This window comes from Betta splendens, chromosome 2, assembly GCF_900634795.4.
Source record: "Betta splendens chromosome 2, fBetSpl5.4, whole genome shotgun sequence".
Taxonomy (NCBI): Eukaryota; Metazoa; Chordata; class Actinopteri; order Anabantiformes; family Osphronemidae; genus Betta; species Betta splendens.
The window spans coordinates 23,048,059-23,066,987 of NC_040882.2; the positions used below are offsets into that span (position 1 = coordinate 23,048,059).

Genomic DNA, 18,929 nt, shown 5'->3' on the forward strand with positions numbered 1-18,929 from the left:
GTAAATATTACACACACACACAGACACTATGTTTACTGGGCCAGTCCTTTGGCCATACTAATGATGCGAATCCTTATCTTTGCCTTTGGACTAGTCTGCAGCCATTGGAATAAGAGAACATGTATAATAATCCTAGCCACGAAATAAATTAAACAGAGAAAGTAACGTGGCTGAGTGTGCGAGAAAGTTTACTTCACATCTTTTCATCCCCTCTTTAATAATAATCAAGTCAGGAATGTACGTCAGTATCAAATTTATTCTCAAATACACAAACCAAGGTGGCCATACAAAATTCAAACAACGTGACATTGTCAAAAGTTATTATTTTTGAAACATTGACTCTTCATTTAGCACCTTAATAGTTTGGTTATACATGATTTACATAGTCAGTCATACAAAAATGAAATGGGTGAATAATGCGAGTCAGTAACATAAAAAGAAGCACGTGGAGCTACAGTTTTGGATCACAGTTACTTTAGATATACACTGTATGCAATCAAAAAGTACCACTGTCAGCACTGTATTGCCAATTAGTACCATTAAGCCTCTATAGTCCTACAATGAAAACCACGGCTCTCCTCACAATTAGTGATATTTGATGCTGTCATTTTCTGGACCTACTTTCCTTTTCACATTAGATTTTCCTGTTCTGGTTTGCAGCATGTACATTGGAGTGGCAGATATATACAAAGGAGTTCACGGTCAAACCATGCTAGACCATGATGTACCTGGAGTGTTAAAAATGTTGTTCGAAGAGTAAGGCACTCAACATACTCCTGTGCTCTTGAGGAATCTGGCCGGATGATCAAGACACACATGTAGGATTGTGTCCTTTTCAAGTACGGCGTAGACCTCACCCTCTAGTGTTGTACTGTTGTCTGTGCACTTCCTGGATGGACAGTTCTATGATTTAGTGGCTCCTAAAGAAATATTTTTCTCACAAATGAGCTCCTACTACAATAAGAAGGTAGAACTGGTCTTGCAGGATTTAGGAATTAAATCGATGTAGTGTAGTTTGTAGTGGATCCAAAGAAGAAAAAACTAGACAAATTATTCCATATGAATTAATTTTGTTCGTCCTATTTTCTCTGTAAAAGTTAAACCCTGTTCTCACCAAGTGTGTAACAAGTGCCTTCAATCCAGAAGGCCCTTGTGAGCTCAAATAGCTACCACTAGATCCTCGTCAAAACAAGTGGGAACTGTACACCAACTGCACACGAATGGTCACTCAACACCAAGATAGGAAACTACATTACATCCACAAAGAACTCGCTGGGGTTTCCCATGGCCAGGTGAAATGACTGCCGCGACGCAGTCAGCTCAGGGGGAACGGAGCCCAGGTCACGAGTGGGTGGGGCGCCAGGAGGCCCCCCTGGAGTGGAGGAGGGTGGCGGGGGTAGAGCTGGGTGCATAGGGGGTGCAGGCATCTGCTGCGTGTGAGGAAGAGCGTGAGCAGCCGCCATGGCAGCGTGTGGGTGCTGTGGTACCATCATCACCATCATGGGGTTGTAAGGCAGGATGCCTGGAGGGTATGGGGACAGGTGGGGTGGCTGGGGCATGCGGTGATGATGTGAGCGCTGAGAGGAGGCGTGGCTGTGCTCGCTGGGGGCGGCCGAACCATGACCGCGTCTCAGGCTGCTGCGGGTGGAGTACTCCGATTCACTGCCGCTGCCCGAGCGTGAGTCAGCCCCGCCACCTTCTCCTCCCCCACCAGAGGGCGATTTCTCCCCTCCACCCACGGTGCTCCCTGGGCCCTTGCTGCCGCGACGTCGCTCGCCCTCGCTTCTTGTCGAGCCGCTGCTTCGGCTGCCTGTGATAACAAGAAAACACAAAGTAAACAAATCTGAGAAAAAACTTGCTGCAACGTCCACAACACCTACTAGATTGTCTCTCCCTGCTCGAGTTAATACTGATTAACAGGATCAGTGTGTTCAGTCAGTCAATCAGCAGCTAACTGACACACCTGATCAAGGTAATCAGCAGGGAGAGTTGGAAAACCAGCAGGACAGTAGCTCTCGAGGACCAGAGTTGAACACCCCTGATCTAGACTGTTTTACACTGAGATCAGTGAACCAGGCTTTGGGCTGCCCATTTAGAAGTGGCATTTGTAGTAAGACGTGATCATCCTCTGTGCTCACCTTCGCTGTGCTGGCTGCCGGTGCTGCCGGGGACGTAGCTATAGCTGGTGAGCTCGTGGTAGGGAGGTGGCTGGCTGGAGTAGGGATGTGTAGGGTAGGGCTGGTAGGGGAAGGTGTGCATCATGGGCCACGGGGAGGCACCAGGGAGTGGCAGAGGGGCCAGCGTGTCCTGGTCGGAGGCTCCACTGGAGCCATCATTGTCATTCAGTGACAGATTGGCCATGTCTATGGGGGAATAAAGAGGAGGTGAATAACACTGTGAACAACATGGTTCCTGACAGTCCTGACAGTTAAGTGTCCAAGTTTAGAAATAGCACTACTTCCACGGAAAATCTCATGTTTGACCCCTACAAAAACACTGAGCACAAAGACGTTAGCGGTTACTGGTAACTCACAGTTCTCACAGTCGCTTAAGTCTCCAAAAACGTAGTAGCATTGTTCGGAAAAGGTGATTTTGTTGACTGTGTGTCGAATGAAGCCTGCCTTCAGCAGGTTGCTGGCGTATTTCCTGGCTTCACGGCGGTCCTGAAATCCCTCAATGTGGTGAAAAAGCCACTCTACTACATCTGAGCCTGGAGGTGGATAGAGACAAAGAAGATCAAATAAAAATCAGTCTATGCTCATCCTAGAAATTGAAAGACATGCATAAAATTAGAATGATTTAGGGGTGTCTGTAATTTAAAAGAATCCTGTGCTTAAAATGTTAGATAGCATAATTATACAAGACATTGTTGGAACAGAACTGCATGGAGCTGTTTAAGTAGATAATTACCAGGCTCCATTAAGGACACTCCAGAGTACAGCCTGTGCATTTAGCAACACTACCATTTCTTTTTCGGCCCTGAAATTTACTGTGTTCATTAGTAAAGCTTAACTCATCTTATTTTAAACACACAATAAAGTAGTTAAATTTGATTTATTCCATCAAGAATAAACTCTTCACATGGAAAAATCTAAAAATTCAGAACGACCTTTAAGGATTGCGAAAAGTGCAAAACGGACAAATGTGGTTTACGTAATTAGTAGTTGTGATTCAGCTGCAGGTGATTCCAATTAAACAGATGTTTCCAGTCAACACAGGCACTCACGTTAGTAGATTCTTTTTTTCCTCATCCCACATGTCACACGGTTTTAATTTTGAGAACATAATGCCTGCCCTGTAAAGTCATGTGAAGCACAGAGCGTTCATGAAACTAATCTACTCTACTCAACCAGTGTTCACTTACCAAGGAAAGCGTTGGGGATGGTGATTTTAAGCCACATGCGGTCCCTGACCTCTAGACCCGACTCTGGTGAGGCCATAGCCTTTGCAACGGACGCCATGTCAGAGTGTAGTGACAAGTTGAAGTCGTCAAAACCTAGGGTGAGGAATCGTCATTCATCAAATCATTTAGAAACACGAAAAAGATGCAAATGGGAGGAAGAATGAAAGGACAATAACTGAACTGAGTCAAAAAAGACGGGAGACATAACAGTAACAAAGGCAGAAGGACAGATGTGAAACGAGATTCATTCCAATGTCATGAACATACTTGACTTATTACCAGAGTGACAAAGATACCTGGCAAGGTTCAAAAGCAGAGAAGACAGCTGTATGTGAACAATGTGTACAGAGCCAGAATTAGACCACACACAAAGACAAACAAGACTTCATGGAAAAAGACCCTCACGTTCAGTCTCTGTGACAGAGGAGGACGAGGTGATAGTGCTGAGCGAGGAGCTGCCTGGGTAGGGAGGGTAGGCCCCAGTCATTGCCACAGAGTGACTGACCCACGCTGCCGGGTCAATGGGTCGGATTGGTTCATCTAGGTGGAAGAGACATGCATAGCATTGTGTAAACCAACAGCATAAACGTAACTTTGCTGGTGGGTGTAAAAGTGCTGCACTCACTACGAGGCAGCGTGAAGTAGCCCTGAGGAGAGGGGTCCCAGCACTTGGCCACTGTGAGGATGATGGGTCTGGCAAAAGGGCAAAAGGAAAGGAAATGAGTAAAACAGCTGAAAACCTAAGTTTGATACTGTCCAAAATGGGAGCAACAGCTCACCCTGGCTTGTGTACGATCTCTCTCAGCACTCGCACTGCATCGTCGTTGCTCATGTTCTCAAAGTTGATGTCGTTCACCTTGGCGAGAGGAAAAAATGTGGTTCAAGCCAAAGCATTAGCCAAGTTTTTTTAAAAGAGAGAAACTAATAGATAACCTGCTGAAATGGGCCTCAGCGGCTCAAAGCCAAAGACAAACAACAGCCCTGCTTCAAAAGTACCATTTTACTAAACAGTGATTTGATAAATGAACAAAAACACCATCAGTGTTTCAGGATTACACCTAAATCCCCCCTCACCTGCAGCAGCATGTCACCGGGCTCTATGCGCCCGTCTGCAGCCACAGCTCCTCCTTTCATGATGGAGCCAATGTAGATCCCTCCGTCCCCTCTCTCATTGCTCTGACCCACAATGCTGATCCCCAAGAAGTTGTACTTCTCTGTACGTGAATTCACAATGGGAGGGTTTAGCTTTCAGCATTAACAAAGTATTAAATACTCTTGGTAACATTTGACATCAAGTATAAAAATAAAGAAGGTGTGCACAAACCCATGTTGAGAGTGACGGTGATGATATTCAAGGACATTGTGGAGTCGGTCACACTGCTGAAGGAAGAGGCCTGAAGAACAAGCTAACTTTATGAAATACATCCATACTTTAAGGGAATGTTTTATCCTTTAAATTACTGGTGTGGCTCAAAAACAACCACCAGCATGGGGACGTACCCTCTCCAGACGAGGGGGGCGCTGCTTCCTGCGTCGACGGTGCCGTTTAAGAAGCCTAGAGGCTGTGCTCTGCTCCGTTGCACTGCTGAACCTACAAGTTCAAAGGTCAACAAAGGTGAGAGGTCAGACGAGAAACATGCAGTAATAAACCTTTAACAAGCTGGACGCTGCCGCCCTCTGCTGTGATGTGGTTTATTGTGTGAGGTGAACAAAGGAACGATCAGTTAACAGCCGATGCTTTAGTCATTTCACGAGTTGTTTATGGATCAGTCCTATTTTGAGTGACATTCTGACCAATTTAACATTTCAGTCCAAAGAGCCAACACGAAAGCTTCCAGAGGAATTCTAATCTTAAACCAAAATGATTTACCATCAGACTTTAAGCCAAAAATTTTATATTACATTTTTTATTGACTAAGTTCTTGAGTCACTGCCTGAAAATATTAAAAACCCAAAATGTTATAATTGTTTTTATTATATTATAGTTTTTATTACAACTATGCACAAACTATTAAGTTTTACTATTATAAAACTATCTAAAGTTCCTTTATACCAACAATACATAACAGAAAACATACTACTACAACTACTACTACTACTACTCTGTCAAAATCACCAAAAGAGGAACAAAACATTTAATCAACATTGATTTCTCATAATTTCTCATTATTATCACACAATCCTGATTATAATGAAAAAAAAATGTACAGACTTGTACATTTTTTCCCCAAATAAATCACTATAATACTTACAGCCAAAATATAAAGTTAACTAGAACTCTAACTGCACCTCTGAACATGAGTAGGAACCAGATTGAGATCTCTTTCCTCACCTGCTCATGGTGTCATCGTCGTCAGAGTCACAGAAGCTGGTCGTCTCCAGCTCGCTGCTCATCATGGTGCTGGAGCTCTCGTATCCTGCCAGGTGGCGCTCCAGACGACTCTGGCCATTTATACGAGGACCTGGACACCACAGAAGACACCGCAAAGACATGAAAATTCATGTTAGCCCAAGTTAGTGTTTACCTTTGTATCCAAAGATCACAAACATTCCCCACTTCTCAACATTCCTTGATTATATCACCACACATTCAGTGTTTGGATGCTGGCTGAGTCCCAAATCTTGATGGGACACAACTATATTTCCACACCACTGTGCTGCGTCTCACCGTGCTGCTCCATGTTATCTCGGTGCCGCGGCCTCTCTCTCCTGAAGGAAACTACAGACTCTGTTTCAGTCTGGTCGTCCAGCGTCTCCACGCTGCCGGTAGCATTGGGGCTGTATAAGGACACGTAGGAGCACAGATGCAATTAGATCACAGCAGGATTTCATGTGTGGTGGTTTCTACAAAACATACAACAGGATGATGCGATGGATGGCAAAATGTACAGTCATTTTTTCCCCAATATACAAGAGATAAAACCACTTTTACCCTGTGGGTAGTTACAGAATTAATTATAGAGTCTGTCATGTGAATCTGTGCCTTTGGTGTTTGCAGCAATAATTAAACATTTAGCACTGAATATGGGCTTGGAAAAATTTTGTCTCATTCCTCGCAAAACTGCTTCAACGTTAACCGTCTGCTTCAGGTCTTCCCACAGCATTTCTATAGGATTACAGAGAAAAACCTGTGTCTATGGTTGTTCCTGCTGAGCTTCAGTTAATAGATGAACACCTTAACATTTCACTGCAGATTTTGCTAATAGACCAGTGAAGGCCAGGTGCCCTGGTCCACCACCATGTGTCACAAGTGAAATAGGAAATACCAAGCACTGGAAACAGTCCTTTGTAGTTGCCAGCTATAACATTCCTGGTTTGAGAAAGGTTCTGCTCATTTGCTCTTTCACAAACATTATTAATAGTCATTTTTTCAACTTTGTCTCCATTATGTACATTAAAAAGCAGGAAAAATCCAGACTCCAGGTCAATACCAGTCAAAGAGCGAGTCTAATATGCAGACTTTAATACCACAAAGGCACAAGCAAATGTTGTGATTACAGAAGGAGGAAGAAAAGGCCTCATTCATGGTAATGACCTGATGAAAGAAGTGACATTTGTCTTCATCAGAGCATCACAGCATCCTACAGTTTTCAAGAATTACAATAAATTTCCCTGTACAAATGACAGCACTGATCCAACTCCAGAAAGGATGGAAAAAGTGGAAAATGGAAAGAAATAACTAACACGATTAATCCTCCACTGGCTGGAAACCGCACATTTAGTGAGGATGAAACGATATTGTTTACTTTAAAACAAATTGGATTTACAAACCACCACGACATCATCCAGAGGCCAAAAGAGACAGAGAGGATGAAGTCCAAACAGACGTTAGGGATGAGTGCTCTGCAGCCATAATGGATGGTGGCACTGATGGATAAGAACTCCACGTGACCTCCAAAGCAAACTTAAAGACCTCCAGACGGCGTGAGTGAAACTATTAAATGTTACGAATATTTAGTTTTAGAGTGTACAGTTTTAAAATTGATTCATCAAACTTTAGTTTGATGAAATAATGCTACAGATAGTGGAGAGTTTTTTTTGCTTTTTTATTGCTATTGCCTCACATTCACTGCTCTAATCAGCATCCTTTAAAACCTAAACACACTCTATGCTGCCTGTCCTGATCTCTGGCAGAAAAATAACTTAAGTTAGAAGCTGTTAAATATTTAGCTGCTCAAAAGCAACATATTTTTGAGTTGTATAACTAAAACAGGGATATAATGAATATAGACTTACACTTATGATGTTGACAGAGAGGTTGCTACTACGTGATAGTAAATAAGTTGTATTGTGTTTATGGCCTATTCCTTTGCTTCCAGGTAGCAGAGGACAGAAGACAAGTTTAAATATTGAGATCTCTGGTTTGAAAGCCTTTTTGAGAGTTTGTCATGCTAAAAAGAAGGGCGTCCCCTGCTAAGATCAAATTCAAATGAGCAGTAGTATTCCTGCTATTCTTGTCGTAAGATGATACTGGGAGTGCACAAGATATTCAGGATAACAGCGTATACACATTACAGCTGTGGGATAAGGAAAAGTGGAGATTGTGGTGAACGGCAGCTTGTGCTGTGTTAAGGGGTTTTGGCTCTGTGCGGTCCCCGTTTAGAGGAGCGTGTGCGTTGCTTACTGGAAGGAAGGTGGTCTAGAGTCCCCGATACCCCCAGTTCTCTCTGCAGGTGGGGGTGGCAAGGGCGGAGGAGGGGGCGAAGGCTGGGTCGGGGCTTCCACCGGCGGGACCACTGCCACCGGAGGCTCTGCAGCTACAGTGTCCGAAGATACCAACTGAGAAAAAGGGAGAAGTAAAATGATTTACAGCCAAAAACAGAACAAAGGTTCCAAATGTCAAGTAATTAAAACATAAAAGGAGCGAATAAAGAGAAGTGGCGCAAATTCAAACAGAGGAGGAAAAGAAAAGGGGACAGAAAGGAGGTAGACTGGGAAAAACGAGCAGGATGTCAATTACTTTGACACACAAACACTGTCCCCTTTTCAGATGGACGTCTCAAGAGTATATGGAAACTTTATCCTACACTTAACCTGTCTCTCTTCATTATAGGACAAAAAGTGTCCTTACACATGCGCGCGCGCACACACACACACACACACACACACACACACACACACACACACACACACACACACACACACACACACACACACACACACACACACACACACACACACACACACACACACACACACACACCAGGATGAATGAATGCCACACAGCTTCCAGTTACATTAACTGTAAAAATGAGCTGTACTGGGTTAAAATTAAGTCAGCCAGCGTTGGATAGACCGTCCATTCATTCACGTTAACACCCAATCACAGCAGAGCAACTGATGAGCACACGCTGCACACGCAACCTTTGGAGGTTCTGTGTGTTGAGTGACTTCAGATGAATCAGCTCAGCAATACCCATCAAAATAATTCAACCAAATGGAGTCTATCGGCTTCAAAAGGCTGACGTTCACGCTGTCTGGCGAGTCACTCCCTGCGCTAATGGCCGTGCAGCTCTGAAGCATTCGTCTTCTGGGATCCTTCCATCAGACTTGGCCTGCAGATCACATATCAGTCCCTGCGCTCTGCGAGCTTTGTGTCCCCCCTCACTTTAAATGCCTTCCCTCTTTCTTATGCACTTAACAGATGCTTCTGTCTCAAACCTGCTTATCTGGGCCAAGTCCCCTGTTTTTGTCTCAATTCACATGTAAAGTGCTGGGTGGGGCATAACAACTGGAAAGTATGAAAAGTATACCAGACAGCTCGCTGTACTGGAACCAGTAGCAATGTTTAAGCTCACTGGTGAACACAATGACAAAATTTGCTCTTAAAAGTAATAAAACAAACAAAACATCTGTCTGGGTTTTTTAGACAAATACAGCAACTTTTTAGAAATCAAGTTCACTTCAGTAAAAATAACCAGATTCTTGTTGGAGGTCACAGGTCGCAGGCTTTGTAAGCACAATCACTGGTTAAAAAAAGCCCTGACCATCATTGCTGCTCTAACATCTGCCCTGATCTCTTCCTCATGACGTTTGTGCCTGATGTGAAATGGTGGAACGAATTTGATTCATATTTCAACCCGTTGATGGTTTGGGGTCCTGACCCAACTTTATTTGCGGTTGAATCCTTTCCAAACAACAGAGCAAGTTCCCCTTCCTCAGGATGACCTGCTCCTTAGAAGATCCAAATGACAATACGTTTTGATCTGCACCACAGTAAATGCCACTTACGGAGCAAATACCTCACCCAACACTCCCTGAAGCACAAAGCTAAATTAGAAAGCTGTGGAAATTTGATATGGAAATTAAACATCTGAAATCTGAGTTTGATTATTCTGTTTTATTGCTGCTTGTTAGACAAGATTGCTAGGGAGAGAGGTCTCAGGGAATGCACAGGAAAAGGAGAAGCACTTTGTGAAAACAGCCTTGGGCTGACAATGTTGGCTGACTTTAAACTTAAAAAGCAATGTCTTGGCATTTTCAGACAAACCTCAGTGGGAATTTGTGGAAATTAGGTCAGTTGTGGATTTAGAACAATGGTCACCACCATTTATTATTAGGAATACGTAGCAGGATTAAGATTTCTTACCCATGACACCACTCTGCCGTTGAAACATGGCAACTTGGCACTATCGTCAGAAATCTCTTCCTTCACCACCCTGAAAAACAGAGAGCGCGATTGAGCTTCAGCAGGTACAAATTAGAAAGAAAGAACAAAGAAGGCTAAAACCTATACAGAGCCTCATAAAGCGAAGCTAAAAGTACACAAGAATCAAAGAAGAATTATTACTGACACTTTGCATGAAATACATTAGGGTATGGCAACAACATGGCCATAATAAATCAAGTGCGGGACTTAAGTGTAAAATATCACCAAAATGTGTTTTGACAAGCTGTTTTTGTTCATGTGCTGTATTTCTTTTACACGGCGCTGTCTGTGGCCTCTGCTCAACACAACCGCCTGCAGTGGTTCTGGGCGAACAATGCTTCAGCTTACATCACGTCAACAAAACAACAGTGGATGTAATTGAATCCACCCTGCTAGTTACTGGTGCACAGTGAGAACAAACTAGCCCAGAATCTGTGGGTTTCCCATTATAATATCAATATACAGCTTTGCCCGGCGACCTAATGAAAACAAAACATTAAGGTGACGGCTAGTGCCATAAGAGCTATTGGTGCTACAGTACTGAAACCTAGGACACATTCCATATAATGAAACTGATGCTTTTGTATTAGTTTCTGTACTGTAAGAAAACCCAACCCCTGTTTTGGCTGGTGTCTAAATACAGCTGAAATCGTTGGTAATTTAATATTATACCGCATCACAAAAACTCCACCATCACATGTTAAAAGATTATTATTTTGTTTCACGTAGCCTTCTTGACTCTAGGAATGAAATCATTGCGATAGACCACCACCAGACTCAAATGTGATTGACTGAATGAATGCAGTGGATCCGGTAACATTGCTTCAAAGTGTAGAATTCTTATTAGACGTCACCCTTTTTAGGTTATTTATCCATTACACATTTAATTTAAAATTTTGTCTTAAAGCGACCGACCACTCAACAACTGTTCCCTCATTCAGCATTCCTCCATTATAACCAAATCCACTTGCAATCAAAAGTATAATTATATGACTAGAATTACAAACAGATCTAATCACATTACTTCCACACCACCACGGCCACAAAGCCATCATTCAGCAGAGCTATTAAAGAAAAGAATAAACGGAGCTTCTTGCGGCATATGGAATTTCTTCTGTCACAGTGATAAGCTCTAACACACACGCTACTCACTGCTGCTGTGCCTCCCTGCAAATTACACAAGCGCTAGGCCAAATCTACATGTAAATCCACTACACTCCTTAGTTACACCTCAGTAACAGCCACGGTGGGAAGCTAGCGTGTACAATGGCAAAGCTCTTTAAAGGCAACACACCCGTCTGGCTGTTCTTCCCTCCTGCGTCTACATCAGACATTCAAACATTCAGCTCTTGCAGTGTAATGTCTCCCAGCAGGCCACCACTGTTATCAGAGTAATAAGTGCTACAGAGGGGACACTTGCCCACTCGACCCACCCCCTAAAATCTTTCTTTTTCCAGCTTCGTCTGCCAGTGAGACTCGGTCGGGCTCCACTGGGCTTTCGTAGGCAGCTGTTCAGAGCTGGATTTGTGGACGAGCATTAGTATACGGCTGGATGGTTGCGGGCTGCAGGAAGCCTCAGCCTTAGAGCACGGTGTGTACGGCTCGCTAAATGTTAGTTGACAAATGAGCCAGTCTTCCGTCGGTTTTATTTAACTTTTCCACCCTCGCATCTAGATGGCAGAGCAACAGATGCGACATTCTTCTCCAGAGAGTGTAATTGTCTTCATTCCTCAGCCCTCCATATAAACAAGTGACCACAGTTGACTCATTACACACATGCACGCACACACACACACACACAAAATATTATTAACGCACCTAGAGTCCACTTAAATCTCTCCCAGCCTCTTGTTACCATTGAATTCCTCGCTCCTAATGGAGCATCTCCTTCCTTAAAAAAATAAAAGAACACCCACCTTCCTGACCTCCCTCCGCCAACCATAAACCCAGCAGAATATTCAATAACTCTGAGCAAACACCACCCCATTTTTTCTCCTCCTCCTTCTCCCTATGGACACCCCAGACAGACACCCAGCAAATGGCCTCCATCCAGCCCCAGCTTCCCAGTACCGGCCCTGGCTTGCTCTGCTGCTCGGATCTCCCCCACTGCCACACACACAGCTCTCCTCGACAGCTGGCCTCGTACCAGGGCAAATGAAAACACACACTATTACACACTCCTCTCTTGGGTCGGAGCGAGGGGGGAAAACGTCCCTGCTTTGATTGGACAGCTGACTCACAGCTATGTTTGAAATTTTCATATGAACTCAGTTTGGGGATATTCAAACGAGCGTGTGTGATGCCAGGCTGCACAACTGAACACTAATAACTGGGATTTTTCTTCCACGCTGTGACTGAAAAGCTGTGAAGAACATTGTTTACTCCCTTACAGCTCACAGTAATCACATCCTGTGTGCTTACACAGGAACAAGCTCGTAATTTACACACTACCTTGGAAATTACACTTCTGATGTGTTTTTGTTGCGTTAGCAGGAGTCGAGCTAAAGAAATGACCACGATTACTGTGTTTAAAACATACCGCCATGTGCATAACAATTAAACATGATAGTTCTGCAATGAATCATACTAATATGAATTAATTGGATAATTCATTATCCAGTCAAATATTATATTACTCTGCAATTATCTAGTATTTAATGGTTTTTAATTTTCAATAATAAATTCTTGACTGCAAATGTGAGGACTACCTGCATGTCTCCTTCCTATAGAATAAAAGTGTGCACCCAGGATTGTTGATCAAACTGAAGACGCTTTCAACAAATTTTTTCCAGGTAAAAGATTATTAATATTAGCAGCGACAAATAAAAAATCTCATTGCAACTAATACAAGTTGCACAGACACTCTTTCAGGCAACAGTTAACGAAGCATAATCGATAAGGATATCATTTGAACCAAATGTTAAGTATTTTTAAATGCACCCACCACTGATTTTCTCAAACAAAAAAATTCAAGTGGTTATGAGGTGTATGAAAAGTCAGCTAAATGCTGTATCCTCCTTTTAGCAAAGGTGGCATCCAATGAGCATAAGACAAAAACAGCCCAGCTTTAATACTTATCCAAGGCTACAATGCATTTAACAAAAACCCTAAGGGTCTCACTGGGTGAATAAACCACAAACATGCATTCCTCTGCAGGAAAACGCACAGCAGACACACAGGGAAAAAAAGATTAATTGATAGAGGAGAGGAGACAGCTTTTTTTCTAGGAGGAGTGCGCTGGGGGAAAGGGGAGAGGAAGCCAGGGAATGAAAGGATGGCTGGCAGGCCAAAGTGTTAAGAGGGGAGACAAAAACCTGGCTTCAGTCCCGAAAGAAAGAAAAGGCAAGGATTTCACAAGATGATGGACTGAAGGAGGGAGGGAGGGATGAGGATTAGGCTAAAGAAAAGCAGCAGGGTCAGGGAATGCCTCCCATTGTAATGATGATGTTTTCTGAGAAATGCCCCAGTCTACATGCTCCTAATATCTACAGAGCCACTTGGATATTCATCACAAGTCATTAGAACTTGGCAGTTTCTCATTAAGGATTTGCTGGATTCATATCACGTGGATCCAAGTCCCTCTCTGTGGGGAAACGCACAACAGCTGATTTTACATTGTTCTGTGTTGAAACTCGAGGGCTCTTTTCTCGTTCGTCGCATTCACGTTGCATTCGACCCTCATCACACTTGGTTTTGCAAAAGCACGCGTGAAAGAAAAATCGCTGCAGCTCACCCGAAGTCCTGGTCCATAGACTTGAAGAAGAACTTGTAGTTTGGTTTGTTCAGGACCTGTTTAAAATCCAGCAAAGTGATGTTTTCGGCAGCGATGGGGATCTTCACCAAATACGGCGTCTCCTCTTCGTCGATGTGATAAATTATTTTGGTTTCCGCCATCGCCGCGGTTGCCTTTTCTCGCCACGCAAAGGTGGAAGCAGCCACAAGAATGGGAGTGTGAGGCGAGGTAGCGTTAACGCTGCGGCTAGTCGGCTAGCAGCGGAGCTAGCTAGGTGGCTAAACGGCAGAGGTGAAGCGATAACGGCCGGACAGATTTCCACTCCGAGCCAGAGGACGTGAAGCGTCAAAAGCCTGCTGGAAAAGCTCGCATTCCCTCTGCTCCCGGGGGTCTAACGGACGACGGACACACTACATTCACACGACCTACAACTTTTCCCCCAACAAAAACATACAGAGGAGGGGGTCTGAAAACTTTTCGCCACTTTCTGCGAGCCAACGCGGCGTGTGACGTCAGCGCGTACCCCCCTTACTTTTACGCACGCGCCGAGTCGTGCCCCTCTCTCTCCCCCAAAAGCCCCCAAACATTTTTATTATCGCCGAATAACAAACGTAACCTCGGTTTTTGGAAGTTTGTCTCTTTCGCCTACAAAAACAAACGATGAATATGACTAATTTTAGTGCTGGGATTTTGCATTTTAGAGTCTGTGTTAGAGTTTTACACTGCAGCTCAGCAGAGGAACACGAAGGAAGAGCTGATGGTTTGTTATCTTGTAACTCATATGTAGTTAACGTACATTTGTTTTTAAAGCATTGCATTATGAAACAAAGATCTTGATTTCCAGCAAGGGAAAAGTTTATATTGATTATTTTGCAGTTTTACTATCATTTACTACAATACTTCCACATGATTAAAATGGAAATTATCAAGGTAATAAAATCAAGTACTTTTATCACTTTATTTGACAATCGATATTTTGTGATACATTGCACACTTGTAATCAACTAATAAAATGTTGAAATAAATCAATTAGCATATTTATCATCTCTGTATATACATGTGAAGTATAAAATTAACATCTGTATCATCATTAGTGCTTGTGGTTAAATTCTACAAGCAAGTATAAAGATTAGAGTGAAGTGAAACTCAATACACACAATACAAATAAAATGTGTATTTAACCAAAAACAGAGAAAGCCCAGCTGGTGACCAGCAGATTGCTAATGGAATTAGTTTACACACAAAGATGGTTTCTATTCATACACATGATTTCAGAACATGAGCAGGTGGACTACAGTTCAGATGTGGATTGACAAGTCAGTATTAATAGATTTATTATTCAGCAATTAAAATCAAAACAGCCCAAGAACTAACCTACAAACTGAAACAAATGACATAATGATTATAAATAATGATTTATTTAATTTTTCTGTCTTGCAGACAGATTTGATCTATTAAGTGTTGAATGAAAAATTCAGAAAATTCAGTTTCTTATCCTGTCAGTTTCTGTGTAAACAAATAGATTTCGTTTTGTTTAAAGTGAGAGTAGAATTTTGGCCAAATAATAAATAAACCACTAGAGGGAGCTCTTCACCAGCCTACTGGCACCACTCGGATGTGCAGTACAGCGAGTAAGGATCACTATAAAAAGTGGATCTGAATGAAATTTCCATAAATAATTTAAAGACTATCTGTGCTCTGTTCTCTTCTAAATGTCATCACAATGGATGTTTAAAAAGTTTGAAGGCACCTGCTTCACAGTTATATAAAATTGAAATCCTGTTTCCTACTCACGCTTCCTGGTAAAGAAATGCGGCCCAAACACCACGCCGACCACACACGTGATCGCGAACAGCACCCAGAAGACGACCGCCAGCATCTTCACACAGAACAGCTTGCTCTTGCTCTGCTGCATCACCTCCTCCTCCGCCAGCAGGCCGGGGGCCGCGCCGTACGGCCTCTCCGGGTGCATCTGCTGGACCCGCAGGCTGACGGTGGGCAGGATGATGAAGCGGGTGTCCCTGCTCTCGCCCTCCAAGGAGAGCAGCACTCTCGGCGAGGCCGAGGCCAGCCGGGCTGCCATGCTCATGGGCAAGTGGAAGGCCATTGGGGGCAGTTTGGCCAGGATGCGGGAGTTGGAGGGGAGGCAGAGGGCGCTGCCGGTTCCGAGCGGTGTGAGGTGGCGGCACAGGGGGCAGGGGATAGCTGGTGGGCTGGACGGGTCGCTGGGCTCACGGGGGCACAGCCGGAGCCTCTGGAGGCACTCGGTGCAGAACACATGAAGGCACTCCAGCATCCGGGGGCATTTGTTATGCTGGTTGTACTCCTGGTAGCAGATGGGGCACTCCACATCCATGGGTTCCCCTGTGGGTGCTGCGGCACCCTGCAGAAGAGTGGGGACCACGTGCTCCGTCATTACAGCTGTTTGGAGGCTTATTGTTAAAACCTGCGGATGACTCTTTGAAATAACGTCGTAGAATCTGTGCAGAGAAAACAAGGTGGAGATCAGCTCTAAACCGATAAGTTTACATGATAATTCAACATCAGAATCTGCTCAGCACAGATGCTGCTTTGTTTCTCCTGTGTTTTATGGACAGATTCCACGGCCTGTGAGTCACAGCAGTTTAACCAGACACTGACTGTCTTTAACCCCCCCACTCGCAATGATCGGCGAGTGTGCGCTCGCTTGCACGACACGCTCCGAGCAAAGTCTGGGAAACATTGGTGTCATGAGACCGTGTTAAAACAAGCTCAAGTTTATGTACAAGAAGCAGGCTGACATTTGGGGAAAACCCACAATTCCCTAAAGATACGGAAATGACAGGAGCCTTCAGGGTGATACGATGACACAGCACCTAAAGTTCAACTAGTCCGTTTTTAACACTTTCCCGGTTCAGGGAGTACAGTACGTGATTAGTCCCTCGTTTCCTCCCCTACATCAGCCTGCAGCTGGCAGAGGGAGGACCTCTGCGCTCAGACGAGCCTCGCCGCTCCGATTCCAGAGGTCGTAGTCATGGTCGGCTCCTACCCATGACATCATCACCTAAAAATGTGACGTTCAATCCAGCCCCCCCCCTCCGTCTGTTTGCCTCCATTGCTCTAAAACAATGCGCTTCCTCCCTGGCTCCCAGCACAGATGAGTCACAGGTCTGATTCTGTGGCGCTTGCTGAAACTGGAAACAGGAGGAAGCGGCCATTTTTGCTGTTTCCAGCCGGTCTGCTCTTCAACCCAGCAGCCTTCAAACGGAGGCTCAGGTTGTGTTTTTGCTTCAGTGGCAGCTTCATTTGTCCTGCAGCCCGCGGGACAGATACTCATGAGGGCCTGTTGCCTAGCAGCCGGGGTCTCCTCAGCACCGACGCCTGGCAACGCGCGGCCCGAAGCCTCTTTCGTAACTAACTTGTTTTCTGAACAAAAACGCGAATGAAAACAGAATTTACGGCAAATTCAGCAGTTTTAAACACGTTTTGCGTCCGTTAGAGTTGCAGCGGCGGCGTCTATAAATAAACGAGCATCCAGCCCTCTATATTTAGGTTGACGCTGGCAGCCGGCCACGGCTCTGGAGCGGGTCTTACCAGTTCCCGGCGCGCTGACGCCAGCCTCCGGCCCCGGGGTTTCCCTTCATGTTTCTTCAGATCCGTCTGTTGTGCACCTCAGGCCGCGTCCTGACACGGAGCGGCCGCCTGTGCCGGAGCGTCCCCCGGTTCTGATGCGTCTCACCTGACTCCACACGCCCCCCTCTCCGCCTGCTCCCCCGCGAGGCACCAGCATGTTGTGCTGTGCAGTAATTAAACCCGTGGTGGCGAGATGGTTACTGAGAGCAGAAAAAGCCCGGTAACATTCCCAACAACTCACTGCAGTGTTAATGTGAATGAGAATAAGAGTTTAAATGAGCTGAATGTGACATTTGCGATGTGATGTTACACGTCTACACCCAGAAAAGCTTCACTCCAGCTTTTTCAATCACCCACAGGCTAAATGACTAACAGAAGTAAATAAATTGCAAGAGCAGAACTGCCTGAGTGTTTGCAGAGCCGGTGGACGTGACTAACGTATACAGGTCAGTTATTGACAGATAAATAGAGCCTGTGACTCGTGAACTGAAGTAAATATACGGTGCTCCCTGAATAATTGCCTTGGAACCGGTTTGTCCTGTAAACGTGCCTTTACTATTTTTGGCGCTGTGTGTTATCAGGTAGATTGCAGTCGTAAATTACGCCTCGGGGTATTTATGCATTGGAGGATACAGAAGGGTTTGGTGGGATAGTCTTCCTAGTAAAGGTGTGTTGGATCAGTAGACTGTTGTATTCCCCAAACTCAGAAACAACCAATGCCCAGAGAAGAAGATTACATGGGAATTATTCCAAGGCAACACATCGGATAGTTGTGACGGAAACACAAAACGTCTGTCAATGTTAGCAGGTGTTAAGTCTGGACTTGTAGCTCTGGAACACAACGTGGACCAGTGTGAAAAAAACAAAACAACTACTGTCTTCTTATCAGCATTTCTGCTGACAGCGTGGTTTTACTGGAACTGGAAACGTTTCCTTCCATTCTATCCCCACTTTCTGAAAAGTAATGGATTGAGGTTGTGTCCTTACAGTTAAATCAATGCAGGCGGAAAGGCCATAAAAAACAACATGAAAAAAAATCATGAACTCTGTAGAGTCGCTGCGTTTTTCAAGCTTTGCCAAGATCCCAGCGGAAGTCACCATGAAAGGAGTTCAGCCTGGAAAAGCTGACAGCGGGAGGGGCGGTGACGTCACGAACACACCCTGACTGTCACTATGTGATAATCAGGGTGAATTCGGGGGGAGCTCACCTGGGATCAGCCTGTGTGGAGTTTCACTCATTTACTGGACTTTAAAAAAGGTTTAGGAAAGTTTAGGAAACTCTCAACGTTTTCTACAGTTGTTTGTTTTTTTGTGACTCACGGCCGCCACTTACGCGAACTGGGTCCTCAGACGCGTAACTACGCTCGCCGCTGGTGGGATTGTGCAACATGTGAAGGACTGCCGGTGTCAACTGGCCCACTGCGCGCGTGTAGTTCCGCTGGTCTCCTCGTGTCGCGTGAGGTATTTTTAGCTCCATGACGCACAGGTTGTGTTTATTGGGCGAGCGCGCGGCGCGTCTGGCGCGCGTCCAC

General features: G+C 44.6%; 2 protein-coding genes across 3 annotated transcripts; both read right to left on the reverse strand.

The window, feature by feature from the left end:
- Positions 1-236: 236 nt before the first annotated feature.
- dvl2 (dishevelled segment polarity protein 2) lies at positions 237-14,299 on the reverse strand. The gene is made up of 15 exons (XM_029142358.3): positions 13,786-14,299; positions 9,993-10,062; positions 8,028-8,182; positions 6,072-6,181; positions 5,736-5,865; positions 4,904-4,994; positions 4,728-4,797; positions 4,478-4,617; positions 4,183-4,259; positions 4,029-4,096; positions 3,809-3,943; positions 3,365-3,496; positions 2,534-2,710; positions 2,139-2,363; positions 237-1,810 (listed from the first exon to the last, which is right to left on the reverse strand). The coding sequence occupies exons 1-15, from the start codon at positions 13,944-13,946 to the stop codon at positions 1,248-1,250; spliced, it is 2,304 nt and encodes a 767-aa protein (XP_028998191.1). The 5' UTR covers positions 13,947-14,299; the 3' UTR covers positions 237-1,247.
- Positions 14,300-14,621: 322 nt separating this feature from the next.
- Positions 14,622-18,866, reverse strand: si:ch73-335l21.2 (RING finger domain-containing protein). Of its 2 annotated transcripts, XM_029142752.3 has the most exons (3): positions 18,731-18,866; positions 17,359-17,597; positions 14,622-16,265 (listed from the first exon to the last, which is right to left on the reverse strand). In XM_029142752.3, exon 3 carries the CDS (start codon positions 16,199-16,201, stop codon positions 15,572-15,574), a length of 630 nt encoding a protein of 209 aa, XP_028998585.1. In that variant the 5' UTR covers positions 16,202-16,265; positions 17,359-17,597; positions 18,731-18,866; the 3' UTR covers positions 14,622-15,571. The 2 variants fall into 2 exon arrangements, with proteins under 2 accessions (XP_028998585.1, XP_028998587.1); XM_029142754.3 differs by lacking the exon at positions 17,359-17,597 and having other exon boundaries at positions 18,731-18,859.
- Between the last annotated feature and the right edge of the window lie 63 nt (positions 18,867-18,929).

Coding starts and splice junctions, on each gene's coding strand:
- si:ch73-335l21.2 (XM_029142752.3), bottom strand. CDS start 16,201: ATGACGGAGCACGTGGTCCCCACTCTTCTGCAGGGTGCCGCAGCACCC.
- dvl2 (XM_029142358.3), bottom strand. CDS start 13,946: ATGGCGGAAACCAAAATAATTTATCACATCGACGAAGAGGAGACGCCG. Junction 6,182..8,027: donor TCTAGACCACCTTCCTTCCA/GTAAGCAACGCA, acceptor GTCCTTATACAG/CCCCAATGCTACCGGCAGCG. Junction 3,497..3,808: donor CTCTGTCACAGAGACTGAAC/GTGAGGGTCTTT, acceptor TCCTCACCCTAG/GTTTTGACGACTTCAACTTG.